The sequence below is a fragment of the Channa argus genome, chromosome 4, assembly GCF_033026475.1.
Source record: "Channa argus isolate prfri chromosome 4, Channa argus male v1.0, whole genome shotgun sequence".
NCBI lineage: Eukaryota > Metazoa > Chordata > Actinopteri > Anabantiformes > Channidae > Channa > Channa argus.
The window spans coordinates 4,378,368-4,405,289 of NC_090200.1; the positions used below are offsets into that span (position 1 = coordinate 4,378,368).

Genomic DNA, 26,922 nt, shown 5'->3' on the forward strand with positions numbered 1-26,922 from the left:
CTCCTGGTTGGATAGTATCTTGAATTTGGAGACACTGGGATGGGACACTTTTGCAAATTCTGCAATTAAAGAGCCTTAAAAGACAACAGTTACACACATTCAGAGAAAAGTGACAGTTACCGTAATCTACAACCAGGATTATTACCATATGTATTTAGATTTCATGTGATGAAAAGTCACGCAACAAGCTCAACCCCTCTCCTCTCTAAAACCCAGGCGGAGCTCGAGGCCGCCAAGAAGTTCTTGTACCACGAAATGGGCTACAGGTCTCGTTCTGAACAGCTGACCAAGACATCAGAGATCAACCTGGACTACCAGGAAGTAGTGAGGTGAGTATTTCCCCCTCTTTTTACTAGCAAACACTTCCCAGGCGTTTTGGCAGAGTTTGTCTAACTAAAGTCTCATGTGTCTGACAGGTACAAGAAACGCTTCTACAAGTTTGACAAAGAAAGCAAAGGATTCATCACCACTGTTGATGTCCAGCAAGTTCTGGAAGTGAGTTTCATTCTCTCTTTTTTTTTTTCTTTACACATCTGTCGTCACTGCGCCGTGTCGATCACCGGCCTGGTTTTTCTCCTCTGCAGAGCATCAATGTCCACATCGATGAAAATGCGCTCCATGAAATCCTTAATGAGGTTGACCTCAACAAGAACGGACAAGTCGAAATTGATGAATTCCTGCAGGTAGGCAGCAAACACGATACGTCCCCATATTTAACATTCACAAGCTGTGTAGAGACATTTCATAATTAACCTACAATATAATATGTGTTTAAGCATATTTTGTGTTCATTTATGTCCAATATTTCTCAGCAATTACATCTGATGCCTTCGATAGAACATTATTTATTCAATTGTCCTTCTTTAACTGTGTATAGTTGGACATTGTCGCACGTATAGTGGTAATAAAGTAATAATAATAAAAAGTGGTATAGTGTAATTGGACAGTGGCAGCATCAAAAGTTGCTCAGTTGACTAAATTTCACACTTATCAGCTACATAAATCAACACATTCCTCCTTGGACTTGTAGCGCAGACTATCCCGTCCTTACACCGTGGGGACGGTTGATATTCGTTCCTCCAAACAGGAGGTGCGAGGCCTCAGCTCCGATGGCCGTAACCAGCAGGTTTGAGCAGATGAAGCTAATTACAGGGGAGAACGTCTGCGAGCGGGTTGAGTAATGAGGCCTGAAGAGTGTCCGGAGCTCCTGCGTCCGTCCGCCGCTAAATTACTTTCTCACTTGACAACAAAAAGAGTCATTACAGGGGAGCTTGATGACACTCAGTGCTTTAGTCTTCATTAGTTTCTCCACTGCGCTGCGAGTCTGCCAGGCCTGAAGAGCCAAGTTAACATCTCTTTGAACCAGGCCTCTTATTTTTGCCCGTCTTCTAGTAGACAGTCGCTGAATGTTTGTCCTGCTGACAGTTTATAAAGGGCGTCATCTGACATTTCAACATCTGAAGGGACAAAAAGTGTCAAAATAGGCTCAAAAGAATTAAGGGTCTACGTTGCAGTACATTAAACATCAATCGACAAGAAAATGACACCTTATGTCCATGCAGTTGCACAGGATAACAACCTTTACTAAACATAGGAAGCTGATATAAAGACTATACTACTACAACTCGACTGAGAAGTGTATTCATCCACTGCTGAAAATAGTCCCACCTCAGTTGTGTAAAGTCGTAAGCAGGACTTGAAATTCTCTCCTCTGTCCATTTAGACCTTTCCAGATGTTAGGGTTCACTCTCTGCTGTTTCCTCTCTAGCTGATGAGCGCCGTGAAGAAGGGCCAAGTGTCGGACAGCCGCCTGGCCATCCTGATGAAAGCGGCGGAGGAAACTCTGGACATGAGGGGCCCGGTGACGGTGGACCGCAGTGGGGGTGGAGTCTAAGAAAACACTGAGAGCTACACTGCTAAAAGGGGGTAACGACATCAGAAAGGAAGGGAAGAGACGGAAGGGGTCCCACACGAACTGAGTTATTTGAATGACGATATTGCAGTCGAGCCCACGGTTGCATGAATTTAGCCAAATCAAGTGAAGCCTGGCAGCACTTCAGTGCGTTTCAGGTGAGACGGTATCTAATGATCGAAGCTGTCAGAGAGCCGATCTGTTTGCGTCTGACATGTCACAGCACGCAGTTTTATAACGTCTTTTAAACAAGCTTTTGATATTTAAACCATGACATTAACACTGCTGCATTTTTAACAGGACACTGATTGTTTATGTGTAAATACTGCACGAGAAGCTTTGCCTTATCGGCTCCTGAGCTTTAGATGGTGCTTCATTCTACAGGTGCATGATTTCCTAATTAGTCCCTGAATGTTTCCTGGAAAGAGATTCGATTCCTGGAAAGAATCATTCCTAAAGAGGAACCTGGACTTGATGCTGGTGTTTGACAAGAAGGCCAATAAATGCCCAAATTTAAAAAGATTTTAACCAGACCAGATGACAAGCTCAGTAATTCACACTTTTTATGTTTGGGTAAAAAATATTGCAGTGCGGCTTGTAATCATTCATACAACCGTCAGAGGGATCAAACACTGAGCTTCGCACCGAGCCAGATTCGCTTGTTTCCAGTCTGTGTGTGCTAAGCTAAGCTAAGCTAACGGCCTCACGTTTAGATCATAAATCTGGACATATTTCAGTTTTTGGTCTTTCTGTGCAAAAAAGACAAAAAAACAAAACAAAAAACCCAAACACATCCATCTGCTCAATGAAGAAGCTCTGTGCTTCCTGTGATGCTTTTTAAAGTTTCCAGTGGTTCCAGTACTTTAGTGGAAGGCAGCGTTTGTCTTTCCAGGAAACGTGCTGTTGGGAAATAATGTACCTCCGAACTTAAAGCCTCACCGATCATTTCTGGATTGTTTCTGCTCTTAGTTTACTACAAGCACTAGCTTATTGTGAAGCACAGCTGCCCACAGCAGCTTTTCAAAGGCGCCTTCTTGTCTGATTGATGCGAAGCAAAGTCCGTTTTAAGGCGCACACAGTCTGTCTGATGGCAGCATAGTCCTGCATGCTGTTAGCTTTGAAACCTGTAATGTAAGCGTGGGATGGTTTGTCCTTTGAGGTGGATGGAGAGACTGTATGAGTGTGTGATCGATGCCCTGATGTGCCTCAGATTTAACCGCGTTTACCCGTTTTCTACAGTCCCTGTTAAACCAACACAGGGACTGAGGTTGAGAATGTAAAGATATTTATATCAGTAACTGTAAAGTAAATGTAAAGCAGAGTATTGAACCTTACTGTTTAGTATTTGTAAGAGCGGAGGCTTGTTGCTGGAGGCAGGAGGGAAGTTTTCACTATCGCACTTCACTAAGATCACTGCATCTGTGTGGTGGCTTTTCGCACACACTCAGTCGTCACACACTTCTGAGCACGGACAGTCCAGTTATGGGCATTAATAACTTTGCAGAATTGCTCGCCACCGTTTTTAAACGCGTTTTTCTTCGTACTGTTTCACTTTTTAACCCTTTGACCATCATAAACACTAGAAGTTATGGTCTGACTTCACTATTGAATTATTAGATTTTTGTGGTTGACATTCCTCCAACATGGGACCAACGCTTTCTTACCTCTGTTAAAGGTTTTATATTGTGAAAGGAGTGTGTGTGTGTGTGTGTGTCTGTGCCTTTGTTGCCTTTTATGTAATGATTTATGATGTTGAGATTTTTCCTCTCAGTAAACAGATTCGTGCTTAAACGCTGAAGTTGTGTGTGTATCGGTGTGTGTGTGTGTGCTACAAAAACCTCCACAATGACGAAGCGGCAAGCTGCCGATTGGCTTCCCGGGCAGCACGACATCAGTCCTGATGTTTGAGCGTCTTCTTTGGATGAAATTACAGCTTCATCCAGACTCAGAGAATCATGTTCCATCTTCTTTATTTCCTCCACCAGTACTGTAAGAACACTGTGAGTCAGTCTAAAAAAAACAACATCACAAAGCAGTTATCTAATTAAATGTATCTGGTTGCTTGCAAAGCTTAGTGTGTGTTTGTGTGTATATGTGTGTGTGTGTGTGTGTGTGTGTGTGTCTTGTGAACATCATTCATAACTGTCATAACACTGTTTTACTGTATGAGTCTTAGTTTTTTGGTTTTCTTCCTAATAATGTTTGAATTTGAGGCACAAATATTAATTGTTTAATATCCAGACAACAACAAGGCAGCACTGAAATTAATAAACACAGAAACTGAGAATGTAAATAATTGTTCCTTTTCTCTGTTTTATAACTCTGTAAATGTGGGTACTTTGTTTTTTTAAATGCTTTATTTATATATATATATATATATATATATATAATAGAAATATATAAAATCTATATCACACACACATTTGATAACCAACAATTAACGCCCCCTTACTCCTAAATACTTATATACTATGTAGCATTTTTTAAAGGTTTTAAATTCAAGCTCGGAAAATTTCACTGGCAGCAGTAAACTGTTCATACTGTGACATGATGACTCGAGATTATCTTTCTCAAATTATCTTAATTTCCACCTAATCTGGATGCATTTTATTATAAGAACTCCACCGTAATTTTACATAGCTGTGCTTTGTGTCACAATGAAGGACGTGAGGTTCGAAGGGATTTGGTTTCCTATGAAGTGTTACCTTAGTGCGATTGTAAAAACACTGGCTCAGATTGCATCCGCTCAATAAATCCTCCTTCAGATCAGTTCACACACACACACACACACACACACACACACACACACACACACACACACACTCTGAACTTCATCACTGCGAACTGGGTGAAAAACAGCCTTTCCTCCCTAAAGGTCAGTGTGAGATTTGAATGGCAGCTTTAAGTCCTGCGCTCATATTGCAATCTGCAGTGGAGACACTTCCTGGAAAAGGCTGCGAGAACAGGGAAGCAATTAATTGTAATGAATAATGGGACAAATCTGGTTGGCATATGAGCTCTGAAGCTGCTGTTTTTTTGGTCCCTGGAGGATTAGGACGGTGATGCCAGTCGCACCGAGGTGTCTGCTGCACACTAATTGAAAAGTGTGAGCACGACACTGTTGTCTTACTATTGTCCTCTGACTTGTCTTTTCCTTAATTCCAACGGGATCCAAAATGCCTCCGGTCCATCTGATTCTCAGCAGCTGTTCGGCTCCTAATGCTGCGAAAAGAATCTCAGACAAGACTGTGGAAAAACTCTGGAGCTCCCGACTTTATCACTGGCCTTTCTGACTGGTTAAACGAGTTAGAAGGTTTTACGCACCTATAATTAAGTGGAAATTGTTAATAACGCGTTCGTGTGATTGTTCGGTGTAAGAAATGCCAAACGCTGGCAAACAAACTTTGTGTTTTACCATTTTTTTAGAGTTGAACCACCTTCAGCGTGCACTATCCAGCTGTTTTGGAAATTCTTTGTGATGTTTTAAACGGACACTGTTTAGTCGGGAGCTGTTTTTAAGCATTTGAGAGTCATAGAGAGCAGGAACAATGGAAAGTCGAAAGCTTAATGTGAGATTAGCGTTAGCGCCTTCCCCAACCCATGAGCTCGAGTGTCAGCGTTAGTAATTAGAATTTTTAGAAGTGGAAGTTATCAGCCATTTCCCCCCTGGCTTCCATCAACAAGTTGCCACGAAATAATGACGGTTAGATGGGCTTTAATTAGAGCTGTGAGGAAGAGCACTGGGACCACGCGGCCCCACAACAACTCGGCAAACCCGCGCTTGTTCGGCCAATAATTATGGTAAATAAGTTCATAATTAACTGACAACTCGGGAAATTAATCACATCGACCTCTTGCAAGGAAGGAAGAGTTCAAATATTGATATGGGAGAGTGCAGGTTGGGAGCTGCTTGGACTGGTGCATTATTATTATTCGGTGCTGTTTGTAGCTTTAATTGCAGGTGAAAATCGTTAAGTAAGGCGGCTGTTTTTTTAAAGAAATACATTCGAATGACCCACAGCTTTAAATGGAATCTCCAGAGTTCTCTCTGAGACTTTGACAGGACTGAGGAAGACTGCGTTAAGTGGAAATAAATGGCTGGTGAACCCATAAAAAAAAAAAAAAACCCTCCTCATTGTGGGGTGAAATAATGGTTCAGACCTTTCGGGGCCACTCTTCAACCTCCTTTGGCCGCACAAAAAAAAAAAAAAAAACCCATTCTGCAAAGGTGTTCTGACATTTACCTGGGTCATTCGCAGGCTTTGTGCCCATCTTTGTCTGGACAGGAAGCTCTTTCAGCTGCATTTCAATGGAAACCTGCCAATCAACCCAAACACACAGGGAAACATGCCACAACGCGTGCGATGTAAAATGAATAGCAATATTACATTATTTTAACCCATCTCACAAAACAATAGAATTATGAGACAGAAAACCAGAAACAAGTCGAAACATCAACTGTTGACGCAACTTTTTGTTTCACAACTACAGTATAAATAGAACAGCAACAGAACGTTTCCTATCGTGAGTAAAAAATAGCCACATTACCATTTGCTGACTGACTTGACTTGAGACTCGTGACCACACTTGGACTTGGAGGTGATTTGCTCTCCTCCTCCTGCCCAAACAGCAAAAGACGTGCAGAGAATTCATTTAAATGACACGAGACAGTAGAAGACGTCTTTGTGCTTCTTGTTACGCGTCTTTCAAAGGCCCCACAGTTTCCTTAATGCCAGGTTAATGTTTTGAGCTGCAGATGTTAAAAAGCCTTGGATTCACATTTAACCAGCATTTTCTTTTCTCTGCTCTTTGTCTCATTCTCTGGTTGATGACTTGTTTATGTAGGAGACCTAACGCTCAGGAGTTGGATTTCGTGTGGAACTTGCTGGTCTTGACTTATGTCTTGATTTAGGACTTTGTATTCAAGACTTCAAGACAAACCACTATGAAATACAGATTTAGGTTGTTATCAGAACCTTGTCAGCTGTGATGTCAGTCACATAGCCAGTTGTTTGCTGCAGGTCAAAGCTCAAATGGGCGAAATGCTCATTAGTATGAAATCAGTCTTAACCTGTGCAACACTGCACGTTCTTACGCTGGTCTGAAACCTCCTCCTTCGAGCTACAGTGTGCACCAAACTACATTTTTGTAGAGCATTCAGACAAAAAGCAAAGACATAATTTACTGGCATTGCGGCCCCCTCGTTCTCACCCATCACCACTTAATGACTTCTTTAAATGTCACCGTGGAGGGGCCCGTTATATACGGATTAAAATCTCATTAACTCGGAATGAGATCCTCCAGTACCTGCAGGACTTTGGGCCGACATTGGCAGCTTGGTGTCGTTCAAAGGGGCCCCGACATTAAAGAGGGGAATTTACCCGCAGTCAGTGATTCACTCAAAAGCACTTGATCGATCTTGTTCCCCGGTGACGCTTTCCTTCAGTGTCCCTCCCCCACCCACCACGAATTGTCACAAACTCCCTCGAAGCATCAGAGATGATGACAAGGCCCCGAGCAAGCTGTGATATTTCAGTGTGTCGGCGAGGGCGACCTGCCCTTTCCCTCACCCCTCGCTGAGGATTCCTCCACTCCCCACTTCCATCCTTTTGTTTTCCCCACGAAAGAGGGAAGAAAGAACCGGACTGGGAATAAAAAGCGTGAAGGAAGAAGCAAGAAAAGCCCGGGACTGAGGCGGAAAACAAAGAAAAAATACGGCAGCAACATGTTTCAGTGGTAACTCTGAAGGTCAGCGAAAGCCTGCAGGCTCTTCCTCTCTGCTCCTGCAGCTGCAGCTCGTGTTCACTGTGGGTCGACACTGACATTTGCCTCGGTTTAAACGGGCCACAAATATATTCGCCGCATTAAAAATACACGTATACGTACACATGCAAAGTCCACACAAAAATGATCTTCTCTTGCAGAGAATGTTCTGCTTTGCTTTCCTTTCTGCTCAGTATTAAAAGCTGACAAGCTGAGCTCCACTCTTTTGATAGAGGTCAGGTGCCATCTGTTGTCCAACCCACACATTGTATCTAACGTCACACAAAATCTTGACGGTTGTGTGATTTCGGGTGAACGGCCCCTTTTTAATTAACTCGCCTCAGTTGCTTTGGGTGCAGCCTGGATGTACAGAGGAGGAAAATATGGCCGTTGTGCGGTGGGGAAATTACAATTTGTGAGGATAAAACTTATTTCTTTGCATGTACATGTGGATTTTCTCATATTTACATGTCCACACTTTGTTCTGGTGCACAGTTTAGGCGTTGGGTGCTTCACACAAAAAAACCAACACTGTCCAACTGATACACAACTTATTTTATTATCATCATCATCACACATCCACATGTTTACATCAGGCTTCCTTCAGTGTCAGTGCATTTCATACATCAGCAATACATCCAGCAGAATTCACGATCAGGAAAACGTCAAAACCCAGAATAAAAAGTGCTCAGCCGACTTCTCTCAACATCAAGCACCGAGTCTTTAAAAAACAAAAAAAAAAACAAATCAAAACACTCAAACAAGAGTAATACGTCCGCCACTGCGTCAGTTGGGTGAATAGCTGAATAAAACGATGTGCTCCTCAACTGGAAGACGCACAGAAAGAGTTTGCATAAGGCACCAAAGACTTGGAGGGAGTAGCTCATCAATGGCAGGGTGGATTTCCTCTCGCTGGGGAAAGCAGATGCTGGGATGTCTTCAAATGTGTTAAAATTTAGTTTGGGGAGAAAAATCACCAGGAAAAAGGTTTATTACATGTACAATACATTATTGTCAGCTGGAATAATATCCAAAAGCAAAACACTGTTAATATTTCTATAGGGGGAAAAAAAAAAACAAAGGCTCTGAAAATAAGAGCAGTTAAAGCACATGATTGGGGTTAAACACACGTTCCAAAAAATAATCATTTTTATTTGCATTACAAAACGAGCAGGTTTGGTTAAAAGCTCTTTAGTACACTTGCTGCAATCAGCGTGAGCAAAGAGTTATTGGATTATTTAAAATTTGGTTAACATGCTTATTCCAGCCTCGTTTAATACAGTGGAGCGTCCGACGGAAATGAAATAAATGAAATTTATTGTTAATCTGCACCGACTTCACACCAATCACAAATGTATCGCAATGCACACAACTGACTTGAGATTAAAGGATCGTGCCACCAATTCTGCTGCGTGATCCCTTCCAAGCTTCCAGTGGCGCCGGAGGAGCTTTGCCGGGTCATCTCAGCACAATGCGTTACGGGAATTGTAGCCTCCGCGGCTCCTAGAGGTTAAATCTTTCTAAGAACTGAAAGTAAAGTCATGTCCGTCCCTGAAGGATCCTGGGATATTTAACAGAAACTAGACGCCATTTTGGGAATAATGCGAGAAACCCCTTGTTTGACAGGGTCATTGAGTCATATTAGACCATTTCTTCAGCTGAGAAACAGGCACAAAACTCCCTGTAAAATTGCAACTTGGTGCTTTTTAACCGGCAAAATCTGGGACTATCGTGTGCATGTAAACAGTACAAAGGGCTCCGGTTTTAGTGTTGGAAACTGTTGGAATTCAAGATGGAAAACAGCAACTTGACGTGTAAATACAGAGAATCACACAGTGGCGTGAACCAGGCGGGTTTCTAATTATTTAGGGTTTGGAAGTTGGATCCAATTTTAGTAAAAGCTCAATCACAGCTTAAGAAGGAAAGAAAAATCCAGATGAATCAGCAGAACCCAAACAATGTTAAGGCGGTGTACATACAGTATTATTACCTGTACAAGTATATCTCATTGGAGTATATTTAAAAAAAAAAAAAGCAGTACAAGAGCTTGTACTTCGAGGCTTCGTGAAGACCTTCGGTCATGCTGTCGCTCGGCCCTTCTCCCCATTCATCTGTACGTCAGTGCAGGTCATGCTCTCATTTCAGAACCGTGTGTGTGTGTGTGTGTGTGTGTGTGTGTGTGTGTTTCACACAGACACGCACATTCCTGATTCTACAAGTCCCCAAAAAATCCAAGATGCAGATTGAAGAAACTAGGACTTGAACCCAGAGGTTTTCCAAAGGGGTTTGTGATAAACCCAGCCCTCGCCCTGCAGGGGGAGAGACAACTGAGGTCATTATACATTTTTCTGAGTGGAACTGTTGAAATTAAAGACACCAGTATCCAAGTCAGGGAGCTTTTGTAAAAATGATGTATGTTACTATGTTAACAGAAGTGTGTTTTTTTTTGTTTTTTTTTCTACTCAAGGTTTTCAAGTTTATTTAGAGTCAGCACAGACAGATGACTTTTCGCAGACTGTGCTGCTTTGTTCCGACTTCCTCATTAGTGTCCTGCGTTGCCGTTTCTCAGCAGGAACGTGCTCCAACCTGACAGTTTTACTGTAATACATGTGTCACCAAAGTCCGTGGCGCTAAATGGGGCAGCAGAGCTGTAAATATGTTGTGCTCACCTCTCTGTCAAAGTATCTGGTCCTCCAGGGAGTTTCCGTCTCGGCGCGGTGCCTCTCCTCTGTCCGCTGCCTCTCCTCCAGAATCCTCTTGTGCTCTGTGGCTTTGTCAATGTCCTTCTGCCTCAGGGACTCGGTCACGTGCTGCCACAGGCGCCTGAAACCCAACAGACATAAACTTAACTCGGACCCAAAGTCTGCAACTACTTTGGTCGCTGCTTTCGACTTTACAGAGACCAGAGAGTGGAGCTGCAGTGCATTTGATAAAACTCACACCAGCACTGAACTAAGCCAAGCGCTACGACAGATCATAGAAATTCAGCTTCTTCACACCTGGATTCTGTTGGCCCCTGCTTCTCGATCGGCCTGACGTGCTTCCTCGTAACAGGCAGCTTGGTGACGTCGACCGCTCTCGTCTCTCCGCTGGTGTAGCTGAACTCCAAGACGCCGTTCCACTCGCCCTGCACACGACACACCACCGCGTTGGTAGGGTTGTGCTTCACCTCCGCTGTTACCCTGCATTTGGATCAGGACATTTTCGTAAAAAACAAAACAAAACAAATCACAGAATTTCCTTCCCAGTCATTTTACTAAGACTAACTTAAAATTAAAAAGACAAAAACGTTGTGGAAAAACAACAATACTCATTGTACCACACGAGGAACTTACTTGTGTAGTTTGCCACCATAAAACGGTTTCGTCTGGAAAGTGATGGCTGCTGAATAACCGGATTTGGCGCAGGCGATGTTGATTTTGCCGCCCAGTTCCACCCAGGGAACAGTGAGGATGGAGCGCGCATAGGCGCAGGGCAACGTGAAGGTGTACTCCTCTTCATGCTCCAGCAAGTGTAAGCAACCTGGGAGAAGATTCAAGCAGAAATATGAGGTGCAAATACAAAAACAAAAACAAACTGTCACTACTTTCTGTGATCTTTGCACGACAAAGGCTTGTGAGCATTGGGAACAGTGTTTTGACATGTGAGCACAGAAATCTCACTGACTTACCTTCGCCTATCATGGAGACACCAATGGACATGCCCATGAACTTGCTCTTGGTCCACACATGCGTGTTCACACACATCCGCCTCTCCTGGCACTCAGCGTAGAAACCAGACACAGGCGGGTGATGGGACACCTGCTCTGCCACAAAGCGCACTTGGTAGGGCTCCTGGGTGGAGGCTGGCTCGGGGTTTCCCTGTGGGGACTCCCCGGAGGCCTCTACATTCCTGGGCACCTTCCAGGAGCAGTGGAAGGTCTCACCGATGATGGGGTTGTAGGGCTTCTTGGCGATGGCCCCCTTGCGGCCTTCGTGGAAGGAGGTGAGGTAGTACTCCACAAACCGCACCATGCGGTCCTCTGGGCTGCTGCCGTCGGCGATGGCCACAAACAGATCTGGATGTGACATAAAGTCGGCATACATCTCCAGCAGAGAGCGCTTCTCCAGGATGAAGGTGGGGAGGACCACCTGGGGGGGAAACAAAAAACCAAAGGTATTATAAATCGTACTATTGTGGGGTTTTTTAAGCATCATGTTTTACTGTAGTACACTGATCTGTTTTACCAACTTGGTGCTTACTTCAGTGTTTATCACCAGTAAACCGAGAAACTAAAGATCTGACGTTAATGACCCCAGGGTCACAGCCTCCACCAGATCTGAGTTAAGCAGATGGATCAATGTAATGAATCAGAAACCCAAGAGGCCTGGCAGATAGGATGTCCACCCAGGGTTTGACTTTGGGTGTTTAGGCGTGTGTGTGTGTGTGTGTGTGTTCACAGCTAGAACTTCAGCCTCCATGATCAGATGATTAAACCCAAACCTTGAGAACGATGCCTGATCCAACCAGTGCTGTTCTTTAACGCAGGGTCACTGCACACGTTCCCCATTAAGAAACATCCGTAGTCTTTCTGTCCTGATTTTGTCATACGATGCCATAGTCTGCAGCAACCAACTTATTTCAACACTTACCAACTGCAAGTTGAGGCTTGTTTTGATCAATGCACCGTCCAAATCACACATGCCAAAGAAAAGCAGCGAAGAGATGTAGATACAGTTCAAGGTTTTGAGTGTTAAAAAAAAAAAAAAAAAAAAAAAACTGGACTGGGGACAAAAGAGGGGACTCTTTTTGCTACTCAGCAGCACGTGGAACTCCACCTACCCGCGTGAGGTCCATGCCCAGCTTCAGCTGGGACAGTAGGTGTAGGATGATGCTACGCTCCTCCTCCACAACACCCAGGTCCTCCTCCCTGTCTGTGAAGGAGTCCTCCAGTTCATCCTCTGCATCTATGTCCTCTCGTTCCTGAGAGAGGGAACAGAGGAGAATGTTATTGAACAAGCTCCTTAAAAGAATTGAAGTAGTAAGTGTGTTACTGTTTACACGGTTTGAAGGGAAAAAAAAAAAATGCAAAAACTGGAAATAAAACTCAACCTAGAGACTGACTTTAGGAAAATACTGTAAATCAACCAGCTGGTTAATGCGACTTTCTCCTGTAGGAGGTGTCCAGCCCTCGGTCTTACCCCAGAGAAGCTGCAGGACTCGGGGCTGCTGAGCTCCAGTTGACTACCCTGCAGCAGGCCCTCTTCAGTGGCGAAGTTTCCCAGGGAGCTGCTGCCATTCTTCAGGATGTCGGGCAGCTTGGGCTCCAGCCACTCGATGGTTGGTCCTGCTGTGGATGGGAAACGCACCGTAGCAGGTTCAAAGGTGCTCATGGTAATATCCCCCCCTCCCTCCCAAGACCCTTTGACACACACTCTCTACCTCGACCTTTGTTCTACCATTCACCACAGAACATCTCACGCATCTGCTCACAGAACATTTGACTACTCCTTTGACAGCTGCCCTGGACCAAAGTGTAACCCTATGCTGCAGACGAGCAGAGTATCGGGATACTCTGGCCCCACCGACAGCAAGCCTCCCCAAACTCTGGTTGGCTACAGCCTCTCGGCATTTTTCTGTGTATGTTTGAAGGTGGGCAGCACTCATTTAAATTCACCTTGTCGGACAGCTGAATCCGATTGGCTCCGGCGATTAGCCTGGCCCAATGAAATATACATCAAGTAATGAGATCTGCTGTAAAACAGTTGGCCGTTATCTGGATGTCTTCCAATTTCCAATCATCCTTAATAGACATAGTTGAAACAACAGTGATTCCAACACTCTACTCTGAGTTTCTGCTGACACTTTACTGTACGTTTGTCTGTAATGAAGGTGAATCATGCCCTCAAAGTGTCACTGATGGATATTTTAACCGTCTGAGATCTAATTACCTTCGAGACACGTGGTAAGAATAGGCACAGTTCCCCTATTAATAATGCAAAATAATTCCACTGTCCAGCCAGTGCTAACTGCTGGTCTAGACTGGGTGCACAACTGCATGTGCACGACTATGATTTGAGGAGCTGTGGTGAACAGACAGTCTGTCATTTGAAACACTCAGGGGTCAAAGAAACGTAATCCAAGTCTCAGATAAGAAATGCTTATCTAATGTAAAGTAAAATCAGACATGCATTTGTCTTTTTGTGCTAGATTAACCATCAGCCGCTGAAAAACATCCCCCATCCCCCATCCACTCACCTCCCAGGGAGCTTCTCTGCCTGGCCACCTGCTGCAAATGGAGGATGTGCAGGCACTCGTTGAGGCAGTTCATGGTGGCCATGGAAGTGGCCTTGAGCATCAGCACGTCTGGGTCTAAAGAGGAGAGGCCCGGGACAGCAGACAGTCCCTCGATACTCTGAATCAGGTCTCGGTGCTGGCCCTGGGCCTGGCTCATCATCTGGAAAGAGTTCACGAGCGCGATGTGGTTACTTGGGCTTTAATTAGCTGCATGTTTGCATGTGCTGTTGTTGATTTTGGTCAAGCTCAGTGGAAACCGTTAACCTGGTCTCCTTTTTGTGTGCACAACATCCATGTTATAAAAAGATGAATACGATTAAAATGTGACTGCCTGATGGTTTCCTTCCATCTTTGGAAAACTAGAACATTAGGGGGTGAAACATCCAAATCCAAATGACAGCATGACCAAAACAAACTATATAGTAGCTTATAAGTCCTTAATAGAAAAGACACTAATTGAAGACAACTGTGCAGTTGCACTGATGAGAGACACTGGCCCCCTCTTGTGGACAAGCTGCATCACTCGAATTCACAACTTGAATCTAAATCAACTTACAAAAAAAGTCACACGTTTCTAATATTTACCACTGGGTGTTCTGTACCTTTAAGTAGCCATTTAAGAGGTTGACATTGACGGATTATTTTTTTTATCCATCAATCACATCATTTTATTCTATAAAATGTCTCTTTGGAGAATAGGTCAGTATAATTTGCAGCTAGCTTTTATATTTCCTTTGTATTTTTCTTCCAAACAGCTGTTCACAAAATGGATTTTAGCCACCTTCCAAGCTGTCAGCATTTTGACTGGGTCAGATCCAGATTTTCTGCCCAACAAATGAATGTGCAGAAAGTGCCTAGTCTAATTTTGCTTGCGTAAATCTTTTATCCTGCAACATCCGGAGCAGGCAGAGTTTGGTCGTTAACAGGAAGTGTAGAAATGCAAGCTCAAAGATGTTGCACTTGTTCTCCAGGGCGTAGCAAGTTGATAGATATCTACAACTACAAACACTGTTCCAAGCAGCAACTCAAAGTTGTGAGTCAGCCTAGCCTGAGTCATTGCAGCAGTGCATCCATGGCTTGTTGTACCTCTCTGGCATCCATCAGGTGGTCTGGCAGAAGAGACCTCTTGCTGGAATACAGCGCGGAGCCTTTGTGGACCTGCGACCAAGTGAATAAGGAGGCAGGGTTTTGGCTGGGCCGGCGCAGGGACATGGGCGAGCTGCCACTGCCTTGAGATGCCACAGAGTATGTTCTGGACTTTGGCGGGGGATTACTCTGCATGGTGTAAAACAACAGTTCGAACAAATATATGTTGTTAGATTAAAACTTGCAAAAAAAACCTGCCCCTAAGCTCAGTCTTTAAAAAAAAATTAGTTTCACTGAAGGAGTAGAAACATAAGGAGAAAAATTCTACTTTAAGAGATGGCGAAGAGCATTTGCCATTCTTCCAAATTGTAGTCAAGGAGCAAATGTTCAACTTTTAAGATTAGCGACTGCAAATCAATACCACAATCAAGATCAACAGCAACTATACTACCGTGAGAATACTTTGCTTACGCACAGAGCCTCATACATTTTTACATAAACGATAATATTTCAGACCGCTACAGATTTCAGATTTGTTGAAATTCTATCATGTGAGAAGAGAAAACAAGAAACCCAACAATGTCAAGCTCACATTTGAATTCATTATATGTAATGTGATTTAACTTAATAATTTAATTTGATATATCTTCATCAACTGAATGAATCCTCCTAAATTTTACTTATTTAAATTAAATGGAGTTCAAGTAATTTAACACCTAACAATGATAGTGTTAACACATTTATTTTTGTTTTTAAATTTGGTCATTTCTTTTCTATTTCTTCACAAAAGGTCTATGCTGAACCAGAACAATGCGTGAATAATTATTAACAGGCGCTTAAATGCCGGCCAGACACACTTGTCTCACCTTTCCCATGGCCTCTGTGTGATGCTGCGTGCAGATCTGGAGTCTGCTCACCCAGTGCTGCCGCTCCTTAGCATCGGTGGCTGAGATAGACACAAGGAAGAAAAACAAGACAGCGAGGAAATGTTACGGTTACTTTAGCATGATCTTGCTCGGCATCAATTTCCTGCAAGCCTCTGCCTCACCGGCAGCAGATAATGGAAAGCATCCAGATCAATACTTGATGATCTCAGTAAATATGGAGTTAAAAATGGGCCTGACAGGAATTATTAAGGTGGAAGATGAGCACACAACTGGAGCTGTATAAAGCTGAGGTAGTTACTTATTCCAGTTACAATTATAATAAAGTATTTCTGATTCATTTGTAAATGTCAGTGTATTGTGGACAGAGACCCACCCCTTAACTTGTACTGCTCCCCACTGATGGCGTTGACAGTGAAGGTATGGGAGTCCTCATCGCTCGGAGAGATTACGGCTCCTGCCAGGGGGAGCATACCACGGGGCTTCTGGGGCCGCGACTGCTCATTGACGAAGTACTCTAACAAGCCCGCCTCATTGTTTAAGACAAAGAACCTGAAAGCAACAGAGACACCACAGTGGTTTGTCTGCTGAATGAATGGACATGGGGTTACTTGAGGGGGATTAAACAGGACTACAATAATGAACGTGGCCAAACATTGCTTGCGAATTCTGATACCCCGGTTCCCCGTTTTCCACCTTTGAGCGGGACACACACAGATATAGTACTCACCTGTATTGCCAACCGGTCACGAGGTTGGTGTATTTCATCAAGTAGCCATCAATATTCTCCATGTGGTCACTGCCATCAGACATTAAACAAATTGAGTTAAAGAGCACCTGTTAAAATCCTCGGACAGGGTGCACACCAATACACACACACACACGTAAAGACGTTTCAATCATAGTGGACAGATTTGTTCAAGACTCAAAGGGCAGTATGATTGAACAGTGTGTCAGAATATTAGCTACCCAGTTTATTCTTAAACGTGAGAGCATTCTTGTCAATCACTGAACATTTCACACACACGATCAAACAGATTTTTTAAAACAGCCTAACTTGCTCATTAAAGGCATCTTATATTAATAAACGAGATCAAACGTTTGAGCCCTAGCAGGCTAAGCAGCCACCCACCTATACTGCCAGCTTTTGGCACCTGCTCTCCCCGAGCCTGGGGTCCTGTTCTGGGGAATTGCATCCAGTTTGCCCTCGTTTTCCGTGATTCGTATAGTCGTGGCTTCCCCTTGCATAGTCACAGTCAACGAAACGCACTTTAGATGCTAACTTAGCCTACTAGCCTTCAGCTAACCAGGGAAGCTGGCTAAGCTAACTCCCCAAAAGATTCGATGGAAGTGGAAGTGGACTTAAAACACAGAGTGAAGCCGCCGTTTCATGTCTTATCGAAACACGGCCCCCACACACGCTGGACTGTTAACCACCTAAGCTAAATAACACACGATAAAACATTGTTTCCAACGCTGACACGGGGACTACAGCTCCATAGCGTGTTGCTGCTAGCTCGCCTGGTATTTACTGCTTTGGGAGAAACACAGTCATGTGACTCGCTCACGCTACAGTGGGCTTCCGTGCTCGATTATTAATTTTAAAAAAGGAAAAAGGAAAAATGTCTACCAACGCTGATTCCCGATTCCAGTACGAAAAAAATAAAGAATTGGTTTAACAAATATATATTACCGCCGTACAAAATGTTAAGTCAAATTTAGGCGCAGGCACCTTTTGTATTGTTTAGTTTTCTGTGTTATGTGATTAGTTCTCGCTGTGTCTTGAAAGCAGGTAAATTGACAAGGGTACGTATGAGCGTGCCGATGACGTCACCAACGACGTCTCACAAATCACAGTCTTTGAAGTTTGCCTTAGCCAGTTGCCAGGGAAACGAGGCTTTATTTGGGCAGCTAAATTCGACATATTCAGCTTAATCAATTTTCACATATTTCGGCATTACCATTATTAAATTTTCATTAAGATTATTAATTTTTATTGCATCCCTATGGGCTTATTGTAACGTGTTGTCAGAAGAAGAAAGTAAAGAAAAGCAAAAAAAATGTAGACATCTGTTTTTCTATATCTGTTTTGTGTGTGTGGTTAACAGGGAGGGTTATAGAACTACAAAATGCTTGACCCTTATTGTGAAAAATAAAAAAAACACGCTGACCGGAAACGTCACTGGGCGCGCTCCCTGTTTTTTGTCTGTGGCACCTGATAAGTAGCGTGACCGGTTGGTTCTTTTATGTCTATCCACATTTAAATATTGAATGACAAATAAGACATTTATGCACTCTACTTTAGCATTTCCATTTTTTTTATTTGGACGTTAATTATGATTTATAAAATAAAGTAACATATTGCACATCGATGTGAATAAATGTGAAAAACGAATAATACAAGTGTCGCAGATGATATTTTGTTATAGATTTCCACCTTCGTGAACAAAGACGTGTGTCCGCAGGCAGCGAGCGAGGGGTGGGGTAAACCTGAAGTTGTAATGAAAATTTAGGGCGTATGAGGAAGTTATTTTATACGGGCGGAGAAAGAACGGGATCAGATCCACCGAGCAGAGATCGCTTTCAAAATGCCTGGAAAGAAGGTCTGCATCGTTGGATCTGGAAACTGGTAACGTCTCATTTGGTTTCGACGCATCTTTTAGGAAAAAAACGCCTTTTTTCTCTTTTCAGTTTTGCATAATGCACCGACGATTGGTACTAGTGCGTTTCCAACTTAGCAGCTTTAGACTTATTCGCACCGACAGCGTGTCGGTTTGCAGTATTTGTGAGTTAAAGTGTCGACAAAGGCGGTTTCGAAACACAAAGCCGCTGCACAACGTGTTCAAACCCGCCTTTATTTTGACAGGGCAACAGGCTGCAACGTGAACGCGATTTATTTCAGCTCCTATAAGGAGCCAGTGAACGTCTGGTTATTATTGAGCATCCAAGTCATAAATAGTTTGTGGTCAAACCCCATTACTGATTTATCAGTATGCTCATATCCACAATAATACCCCACTGTGCATTAATTGTTTTCCAATTTCCTAATTTTGTTAATCTTTATACAAACTAATGCTTATTAAGTTCTACAGAAGCTTCTCGTGGTTCCGTCCGATTCAATAAAAGTGCGGATCGGCTGTGTTTTGGGTGCACTGTGGTGAATATGACACTGATTTGTCTCTGCAGGGGTTCATCCATTGCCAAAATCATCGGGCACAATGTCAAAGCAAACAACCGCTTCGACCCAATCGTCAACATGTGGGTGTACGAAGAAATGATCGACGGGAGGAAACTGACAGAGATCATCAACACCGAGCATGAAAATGTCAAATATCTACCAGGTCACAAGCTGCCCAAGAATGTGGTGCGTTTTTAATAAGCAGCCTTATCGTTTGAATTCACATCTTGTGTCAACAGGCACTTCACTGACATTATGCTGATAGGATGACTCAACTTTGACCCCTTTGTCTTGTGTGTCCTCGGCTACACCTATAAAAGTCACTCATGAGACAAGTCCGATCCCCTTAACTCAAGCTACACAATAGCAGGAAGCATGAAGAATAAAAGCAACCAAGTTCATTGTAAATCACTATACCACAAAGTTTAGAGCTAAATCCTCTTTGGAGCATTGAAAAACATTTTTTTTTTAAATTTATAATAATGATGAGTTTGTACTATGTGTTGCATTTATAAGCATTTACTTTGTCGTTGTGTAATTGTGTTTCTCACATCTTCTTAAGTAAAATGTGGTTTGTGTTGCTTTTTCGGTAAAAGCTCAGCGGCTTAAGTCAGCTGCATTGTTTTATGGTTTTTAATTTTAAATTTAAATTCCTAGAAAATTAGCTGTACCTGCTGTAAAATATGTTGCCAGTAATAGTTCTATGACATAACATTTCTATGAGCTCACACAGGTTAAGGACTAGCTTTGTCGTCTTTTGCGTCATTAGATTGCCGTCCCAGACATCACGGAGGCCGTGAAGGGAGCGAAGATCCTCGTCTTCGTGATCCCACACCAGTTCATCGGCAGTCTCTCCGATCAGATGAAGCCTCACGTCACCGAGAGGGCCATTGGGATATCGCTCATCAAAGTATGATCCTGGCTTTGGTCGTTTCATCGTGTCAGATTTCCTGCCTGCGAAAATTGGGAAACTTGTCAGCAGACTTGGTTCTTATTTTTCTGCGGTTACAGCATCACGAGCCGTTGTAGTTGAGCAACACAGATAAACTCTGACACATGTCTGTTTCCTAAACATAGTATAGAATCTCAGAAACTCTCTCTCATCGCGCAGGGTGTCGATGAGGGACCAGACGGACTGAAGCTCATCTCGGACATCATCCGAGAAAAACTTGAGATCGATGTCAGCGTCCTGATGGGGGCCAACATTGCCAACGAGGTTGCGGATGAGAAGTTCTGTGAAACCACCATTGGTAAGACACGTTTTTTCATCACCGTCACGATTGCTTTCACTTAGCTTTTTGACATTGAGCTGCTAAAGCAAAATGACCGCAGAGACGGCAGTTTGGATGTTGAATGATGTCCGCAGCTTTGCTTCTTTGTCATTCTAATAAACTGCATTGACCGCAGGGGCCAAAAATGATGCAAACGGCCACATCTTCAAAGAGCTGCTGCAGACTCCCAACTTTCGCATCACTATTGTACATGAGAGTGACACGGTGGAGCTGTGCGGAGCCTTAAAGGTAACGTAACCAGCCACCCACTGCGAGATTTAAGCCCTTAACTCAAGACTCACGATTCTCATTTGGGGTTCTGTGTCCGAAACCAAACGCTGGCCTCTCTGTTGCACAGAACATCGTGGCAGTAGGTGCTGGATTCTGTGACGGCCTCAGTTGTGGCGACAACACCAAAGCGGCGGTGATCAGGCTCGGTCTGATGGAAATGATCGCCTTCGCCAAGTTGTTCTGCAAAGGCCCCGTGAGCTCCCCCACATTCCTGGAGAGCTGCGGCGTGGCCGACCTCATCACCACCTGCTATGGGGGACGAAACCGCAAAGTGGCAGAGGCCTTTGTCACAACGTCCAAAGTGAGTCGGACGTGATCAGCATGTCCAGTCAGTTATTATGTATATGTGAGTGTTTTCTTTAACTGTTATAAGTGATGAAGTGAAGGTGTGTAAGACAAACTTTATTAAAACTGTTTGTTCCTTCAGTCCATTGCTGAGTTGGAGGCAGAAATGCTGAACGGACAGAAACTTCAGGGGCCTCAGACTTCAGCTGAGGTCTACAAGATCCTACAAAAGAAAAACATAGTCAACAAGTGAGTCCAGTTTGGTTAAAAAGCTAAGCTTTATTACATATGGATCTTTAAACAAGTGGTCACATTATTAGGTACGCCAACATAAATCTATTGCATGTTCATATTCTTCTTCATATTTTCTCTGCACTATTTACGTGCACAAGGAGGGACACGTTTTAGAAACACCTCCCCTGTGACCTCAGTGCTAAAACAAATAAATCTAATTGCTACCTCTATAACAGAACGTGAACACTATAGGCATCGAACGGTTAGTGTGATCAACACAATCAACCACAATTTACAGTCTGACACTAGGTGACTATGAGGCATCTTAGAATCAAAATGCTATTAGGGTGATACAGCTTACACGTCATTTGGGGCTTTTGAAATATACCGTACGGTGACACTGAGTATTTCCGAGCACAGAGTTCACCCTGAGTAGAGGTTTAATCAGCCAGTGAAAGGAGTGAAAACGCCTGTGTGGGGGCGAGAAGCCACGGCCCGAACAACCTGAATCGCACTACAATGATGCAATGTCACCTCACGCACACATTTTAAGATGAGATGAGAACATCCACAGTTGGCAAGTTCACCATCACCAAACAGGTTTGCTCAAAAGCTGCAGAACAACTATAATATACAGAGGCCGTGTATTTTAAACCACAAATGCTGTGAACATGCTGCAGCGAAGTCAGCATCGGTGTCAGCGTGACCGTCGCCCCTTTTGTGTCTCTAGTTAAAAAACAGAATTTTTGTTTGTGTACATGGTTCAGGAGATTTTTGAACATGTGTTATTAATCAAATGAAACAAAATTGATTTGTTTATACATCTCAAAATCACAAATTTGCCCTCAAATCAGATAAGAAAATGATGCAAAAGGACGTCCACGGTACAAAGGTCCAATCCATGCTGAACATTAGAGGCTAATACTTAATATTTCGCTTGAATGCAGTCAGACTCTCCTCTCGTTCTTTCCTGCAGGTTTCCTTTGTTTGCAGCCGTCTACCAGATCTGCTTTGAGGGCAAAGCGGTGAAAGAGTTCATCACCTGTCTGCAGAACCACCCGGAGCACATGTAATATGACCGGGATGTGCAGTGGGGGTGGGGGGTCCCCTGCTGCTGCTGCTGCTTCTTCGCCAATAACAATTCACTACCACCAGAGGGTGAAAGAGATTCATCATATAAACGCACAATACAACAAAGCAGAAACAACCCAGGGCACTTTGTACTGGTAACTGTACTGTACTTGTAATTTTGTAACGGTTACACGTCATAGGAGAATCTATATTTTAATAGCTTTAAAGGTGATTTATAGTATTATATTGTTTTTTGCGAAATGTCGTTCATTTGGCTTTTGTGTATTAAAGTTCTAAACATTAACGAAATGACACTTAATTGACTGTAAGCAACCTTTCTGATCACTGGCAGATATCAAACCGTAAAGCTCTTTCTACAGGCGACACCTCCACTTGAATGAAAGGCAACTCAATGGTTCTGATTTTCACTGGTGGAAACATCGTTTCACTACATGACTTTCATCCTTTTCTAACTTTATGTGCAGTCGTTTTCTCAATAAAATCACAAGAAACTCGAGACTAAAGAATATTTGTGCAGTTATTTGTTAAGCAATCACACTTTGTCTTTCCCCACTTAACCCTCATCTAAGATGGTAGGTTCCAGCTTCCGATTGGCTGAACACACCTGCTTCAGGTAGTCAGCAGTGCTTGGCTATGAAAATAAGTAGGAGAGGAGGCGGATGTTGACCAGGATCGGGAACCGCTGCAGGTCAGAGCATTGAAACCTTCAGGTACAGGTCCACTGTCGTTCTGTGGTGTTACCGTAAAACATCATCATCATCATCATCATGATCATCATCATCATCATCATCATCGCTGTAAGCTAAATGCTAACATGCTAATGCAGAGCAATCATGAATGTGAATATAAAGGGTTTTTGTGTCTTTTAGTTTAGGCTTTCAGTTTTCCAGACCACATGTGTACTGTTGAGTTTAATTCCTGCAGGAGCCAAATGACAGTTAGCAGCTAGCCGGTAAGTGTGTAAACACACTGTGTTTATTAATATTTTGTAAATATTTCCTTTGGGAAATATTTGGCGAACAACAGAACAGAGCTAATAGACCACCTGAAGGCAGGTTTAAATCCTGTTGGAGCTAAAGGCCGACCTAACCATGCAAACACTGGCTACTCCTGATGACGCTGCTAACGTACGTGTTTGCTTGTTAGCATTTCAACATTTATATTCAACCCTGTTGTTTGGTTAAATGCGTAATTTTTTTTTTATTGACCGAGTGATGGTGCAAAAAAGGCAGGAGATTGTGTTAAAATGCAACATGGGCGACATAGAGTTCGGTGCCAAAGGTCAGGGGAAGCTTTCAAAATGCCATCAAGACATTTCCCTGAAAACCACAAATGGACGTCTTAATCTAAAAGTGTCATCCACTAGCATGGCTAAACCTCTGGATCCCTTGCCACTTGTTTTTTTTTTTTGTTTGCGCCTTTTCAAACATTGTTGAGGTCATAGTGGGTGGTGGACTGGTGGATGCTGGAGTGCGATGAAGAAAGAGGTGGTTCTAACGTTTTACCCCCCGCAGTCATATTCATAATCCTGTGATTTTGGCTTACTGTGAACCTTCATCAGTTAAATCTGGGATGCAGTACCTCTCTCCTGTGTTTGAGTCGCTTTGTTTCTGTTTTTTCATTGGTGGGTAACTTTCCAAGCTATCTCTCCCTTCAGGCCAACAGACCTCCGTGTCCGCGGCTGTCCAGAGGACATCAAAGGCTTTATTGGAAAGCGTAGACAGGGTGATGGAAGAGGCACCGGTTTCACCGTTTTTTGGGGGGTCACATGGGGCTTCCCAGGGGAGAGCTGGGGTCTCGCAGGTCTATGTCCTCTGCAACGGGATGCTCTACCAACAGCATCTGTCATCGGTGGGCTTTTGAGCGAGCGGTAAGACCCTTGTGGTGGTTTGACACAAGTCCAGATCCTCCGTTTCAAAGAGAAAGGCCCACCTTCAGATGAGCTTGAAAGAGGAGCTTAATCACCACGGTAACTTGTCTGTTGGTATCCCTTAACCTCACACACACACTGTCCTCCAGTAAAAGAGCCTCTGGACAGCAGAGAATAATAGCATAACAGTATGGATTGATTTACAGTACATGCAGTAGCTTCAGTATATTTATTCTCGGTGGAGCTGTCGCTTTTAAAGCGGCTGTAAAGGGGATTTCTCACCTATTCCTAAAGTACGAGTTCACATGTTTTGGAAATATTCTTATTTGCTTTTCTTTGGAAGAGTGACATAAGAAGATCGGTATCAATCGCCTTCTGCAAAGCCTGGAAGCAAACCTGTCTCCGTCCAAAGTGGTAAAAATACACCTGTCAACACCCCTTAATAAGACCGATTAACACGTTGTGTTTCTTTTGTTTAACGTGTGTGGAAAGAAAACCCTTGAAACAACAATCTGCGGTTTTAGAGGGATTTACATGTTGAAGTTACATTACAAAGGGGGCACATTTTTACAGAAGAACAAGTCTCTATGCAGTTAAAGGTGTTGACAGTAAAGTCTCCCAGAGTAACAGGACACTTTGGAAATGGAATTCGTCCATTTTGTAGGCGCCACAAACATTCAAACATTCACAGATATCTAAAAGCTGCTCTAATAAATACTTTTTAAATGACTAATATTTGGTTTCTTTCGGGCACACGTTTGCCTCACAGGGTCCTGTTTTCAAAAGCCAGTGATAATTCAACTGTATGTTACCAAAACTAGCGAGTTAGTAGCTTATTGGCGAACGAGGTCAAGCGTTTAGTAACTAAGGAGCCTGGTATTTCCCTCAGGACTTGGTGAAGCTAAAACATGCTACACAGGCTCTTAAAGAAGCCACTTGACTGACATTTAACTGTTCGGAAAACACATTAGAATCTTGCTGAAAATTTGAATGAAACGACTCATTTTATCTCCCGTGTCTTTAGGACCCGCCTCACCTTGCGTGCGTTCGGTTTCGGATTGGCGAGCTTCAGGAAGTGTGCTGGAGGGAGTGAGCCATGGATTCAGTGTGAGAGCAGGTGTGTACTTTGTAGGCGCACTGACCCAGAAGCAGCATCCATGTTTGGACTTAAGACGTGCCCATATATCTTAGGGTCCTGGGAGGGTCCAGAGAGGGAGCTGCTGGAAAGCCTTGGGAAAGTCGACAAAAGATTTTAGTTCCATGTGATTTCTTTCAAATACAGAATGCTCAAAAAAGCACAACATCAAAATGTGCGATTCCCGCTTTCTTACGTCTCTCAAAGTGCCTCTAAAAGACAAGAATCGGCCTGTAATACGAATCTGCCTAAAACTCTCTTCACGTGTATTTTCTCTATCTATTGAAAAAATATGAACAGGCTCTTCAGTGTGTTCAGTCCTAGTTCAGTCCACTTGTGATTTATGACATGTGATAAGACCGGGCTGTTATTCACACTTGGCTTATCACACCTGTGTCTTCCATAGATGAATGTCACAGTCGTGCCTCCAAACTTTTCCCCTGAGCACTTGAGGGTTTTATTATTTATTTTTTTAATAAATATGTGGGCCACCCCAGGCCGGACCACATGCTTTGCACCTTCAGATTTATTGCACCCAGAGAAGCTTTGCATCAGTGTGAAACCTCACACGTTGGCTAATAGATGACTTCTATTACCTACAGGCAAACAAGTCTTGGCAAATTGGTGTTGTGTTTATAGTGCTGCGCCATTTGTATCTGTCCTTTTTATTCCTTCATTTATGGATACTCATCTGTTTTTGCATGTGTGTTTGTCTCACAAAGCTGAGTATGAGTCTATGTTACATCCTCAGCTAATTACAGGCCACTGATCTCGTCAGCTGTCACGGCCACACTCTTTTTACATGTCAATGACAGCCAAATGGGACCTCATATCCTTCCTCCAGCTCGTACAATGCTTTCATTGAAAACAGAAGAGATGAAAAGAAAACCAAAAGAGAGAACGCAAAGGATGCCACTCCTCATCCCAGCTGGCGTTGCCTCAGCGGCAGAGGCCACAGAGTCTCGTCCGTGAAATAACAGCCACTCCTCAAATCCTCCTCCTCAGCCTTCACCTCTGCCCGGTTGTCTTCGTCGTGGCCTCGGCCTAATCTGGGCGCATTCATCGGGACTCGGCCCTCTCGGCCTCCTTTTGTGTTTGCCAGTGAACCGATGAGGGGAGAAAGAGGAACAGGAGGGAACAGGAGGAGAAGGGGTGGTGGGTAAAAGCAGCGGTGGTAGTGGTGGTTGCTCCGGTTTTACGGTCTGGGGGGGGAAGAGGAGGAGAACTTGGCAGGAAGCCTGGCTGTGGCACTGCATATAAACATGGGGCGAAAACACAAGGGCTATTTGTTTGACTCCCCCATCCTCGTACCTCAGGGAGAGTGGAAAACATTGCATGAGGCAGCCATAAGGCAGAGTCCGTCCCTCACTTTCAATGGATGGATATCTAGTCTGTGAAAATAACCGGGGGTTGGATGGAGATGAGCGGCGTAGGAGACAGTCCATGTAAGGAAATTGTTCACCATAATTAAATTAAGTCAGTTTGTACTGTAAAGATTTGGCAGGATGCCCAGGCGTGAGCCACGTTTGCTGCTTTATGAAAACTGAAAAAGCATAAATATAAAATACTATCAGCTCCGAAGCACAGCTACGAAAAAAGCAATTTATTACTACAATACATCACAGACTAGACAAAAGGCTGACGG

General features: G+C 43.5%; 3 protein-coding genes across 10 annotated transcripts in view; 2 read left to right on the forward strand and 1 right to left on the reverse strand.

Moving 5' to 3' along the window:
- The window catches only part of gpd2 (glycerol-3-phosphate dehydrogenase 2 (mitochondrial)), a 21,680-nt gene extending 13,252 nt beyond the window's left edge, over positions 1-8,428 (forward strand). For all 4 annotated transcript variants that reach the window (XM_067502762.1, XM_067502764.1, XM_067502763.1 and 1 more), the window contains 4 exons: positions 217-329; positions 417-495; positions 585-683; positions 1,769-8,428. In XM_067502762.1, the coding sequence (XP_067358863.1) occupies positions 217-329; positions 417-495; positions 585-683; positions 1,769-1,894 (417 nt within the window). In that variant the 3' untranslated portion in view covers positions 1,895-8,428. The remainder of the gene's footprint in view (positions 1-216; positions 330-416; positions 496-584; positions 684-1,768) is intronic.
- On the reverse strand, positions 8,213-19,954 carry LOC137126231 (oxysterol-binding protein-related protein 11-like). Of its 4 annotated transcripts, none has more exons than XM_067502769.1 (13): positions 19,829-19,954; positions 16,652-16,720; positions 16,298-16,473; positions 15,904-15,983; positions 15,038-15,226; positions 13,913-14,111; positions 12,856-13,004; positions 12,497-12,637; positions 11,346-11,805; positions 11,011-11,197; positions 10,675-10,857; positions 10,345-10,498; positions 8,213-9,984 (listed from the first exon to the last, which is right to left on the reverse strand). In XM_067502769.1, the coding sequence occupies exons 2-13, from the start codon at positions 16,711-16,713 to the stop codon at positions 9,928-9,930; spliced, it is 2,037 nt and encodes a 678-aa protein (XP_067358870.1). In that variant the 5' UTR covers positions 16,714-16,720; positions 19,829-19,954; the 3' UTR covers positions 8,213-9,927. The 4 variants fall into 4 exon arrangements, with proteins under 4 accessions (XP_067358870.1, XP_067358868.1, XP_067358869.1 ...); XM_067502767.1 differs by lacking the exon at positions 19,829-19,954 and adding an exon at positions 17,054-18,164; XM_067502768.1 differs by lacking the exon at positions 19,829-19,954 and adding an exon at positions 17,054-17,920 and having other exon boundaries at positions 12,856-13,001.
- On the forward strand, positions 18,387-22,768 carry LOC137126233 (glycerol-3-phosphate dehydrogenase 1-like protein). Of its 2 annotated transcripts, XM_067502775.1 has the most exons (8): positions 18,393-18,550; positions 19,108-19,285; positions 19,869-20,009; positions 20,211-20,349; positions 20,507-20,619; positions 20,729-20,962; positions 21,089-21,195; positions 22,157-22,768. In XM_067502775.1, exons 1-8 carry the CDS (start codon positions 18,510-18,512, stop codon positions 22,251-22,253), a joined length of 1,050 nt encoding a protein of 349 aa, XP_067358876.1. In that variant the 5' UTR covers positions 18,393-18,509; the 3' UTR covers positions 22,254-22,768. The 2 variants fall into 2 exon arrangements, with proteins under 2 accessions (XP_067358877.1, XP_067358876.1); XM_067502776.1 differs by lacking the exon at positions 22,157-22,768 and having other exon boundaries at positions 18,387-18,550; positions 20,729-21,007.
- Positions 22,769-26,922: the final 4,154 nt, after the last annotated feature.

Excerpts from the sequence above, each read along its gene's own strand:
- LOC137126231 (XM_067502767.1), bottom strand. The coding sequence starts at position 17,169 with ATGCAAGGGGAAGCCACGACTATACGAATCACGGAAAACGAGGGCAAA. Across the intron at positions 13,005-13,912 it reads GCAGAGAAGCTCCCTGGGAG|CAGGACCAACCATCGAGTGG; the intron begins GTGAGTGGATGG and ends TCCCATCCACAG. Across the intron at positions 10,499-10,674 it reads CAGGGGCCAACAGAATCCAG|GCGCCTGTGGCAGCACGTGA; the intron begins GTGTGAAGAAGC and ends GTTGGGTTTCAG.
- LOC137126233 (XM_067502775.1), top strand. The coding sequence starts at position 18,510 with ATGCCTGGAAAGAAGGTCTGCATCGTTGGATCTGGAAACTG. Across the intron at positions 20,350-20,506 it reads GTTCTGTGAAACCACCATTG|GGGCCAAAAATGATGCAAAC; the intron begins GTAAGACACGTT and ends CATTGACCGCAG. Across the intron at positions 20,620-20,728 it reads AGCTGTGCGGAGCCTTAAAG|AACATCGTGGCAGTAGGTGC; the intron begins GTAACGTAACCA and ends TCTGTTGCACAG.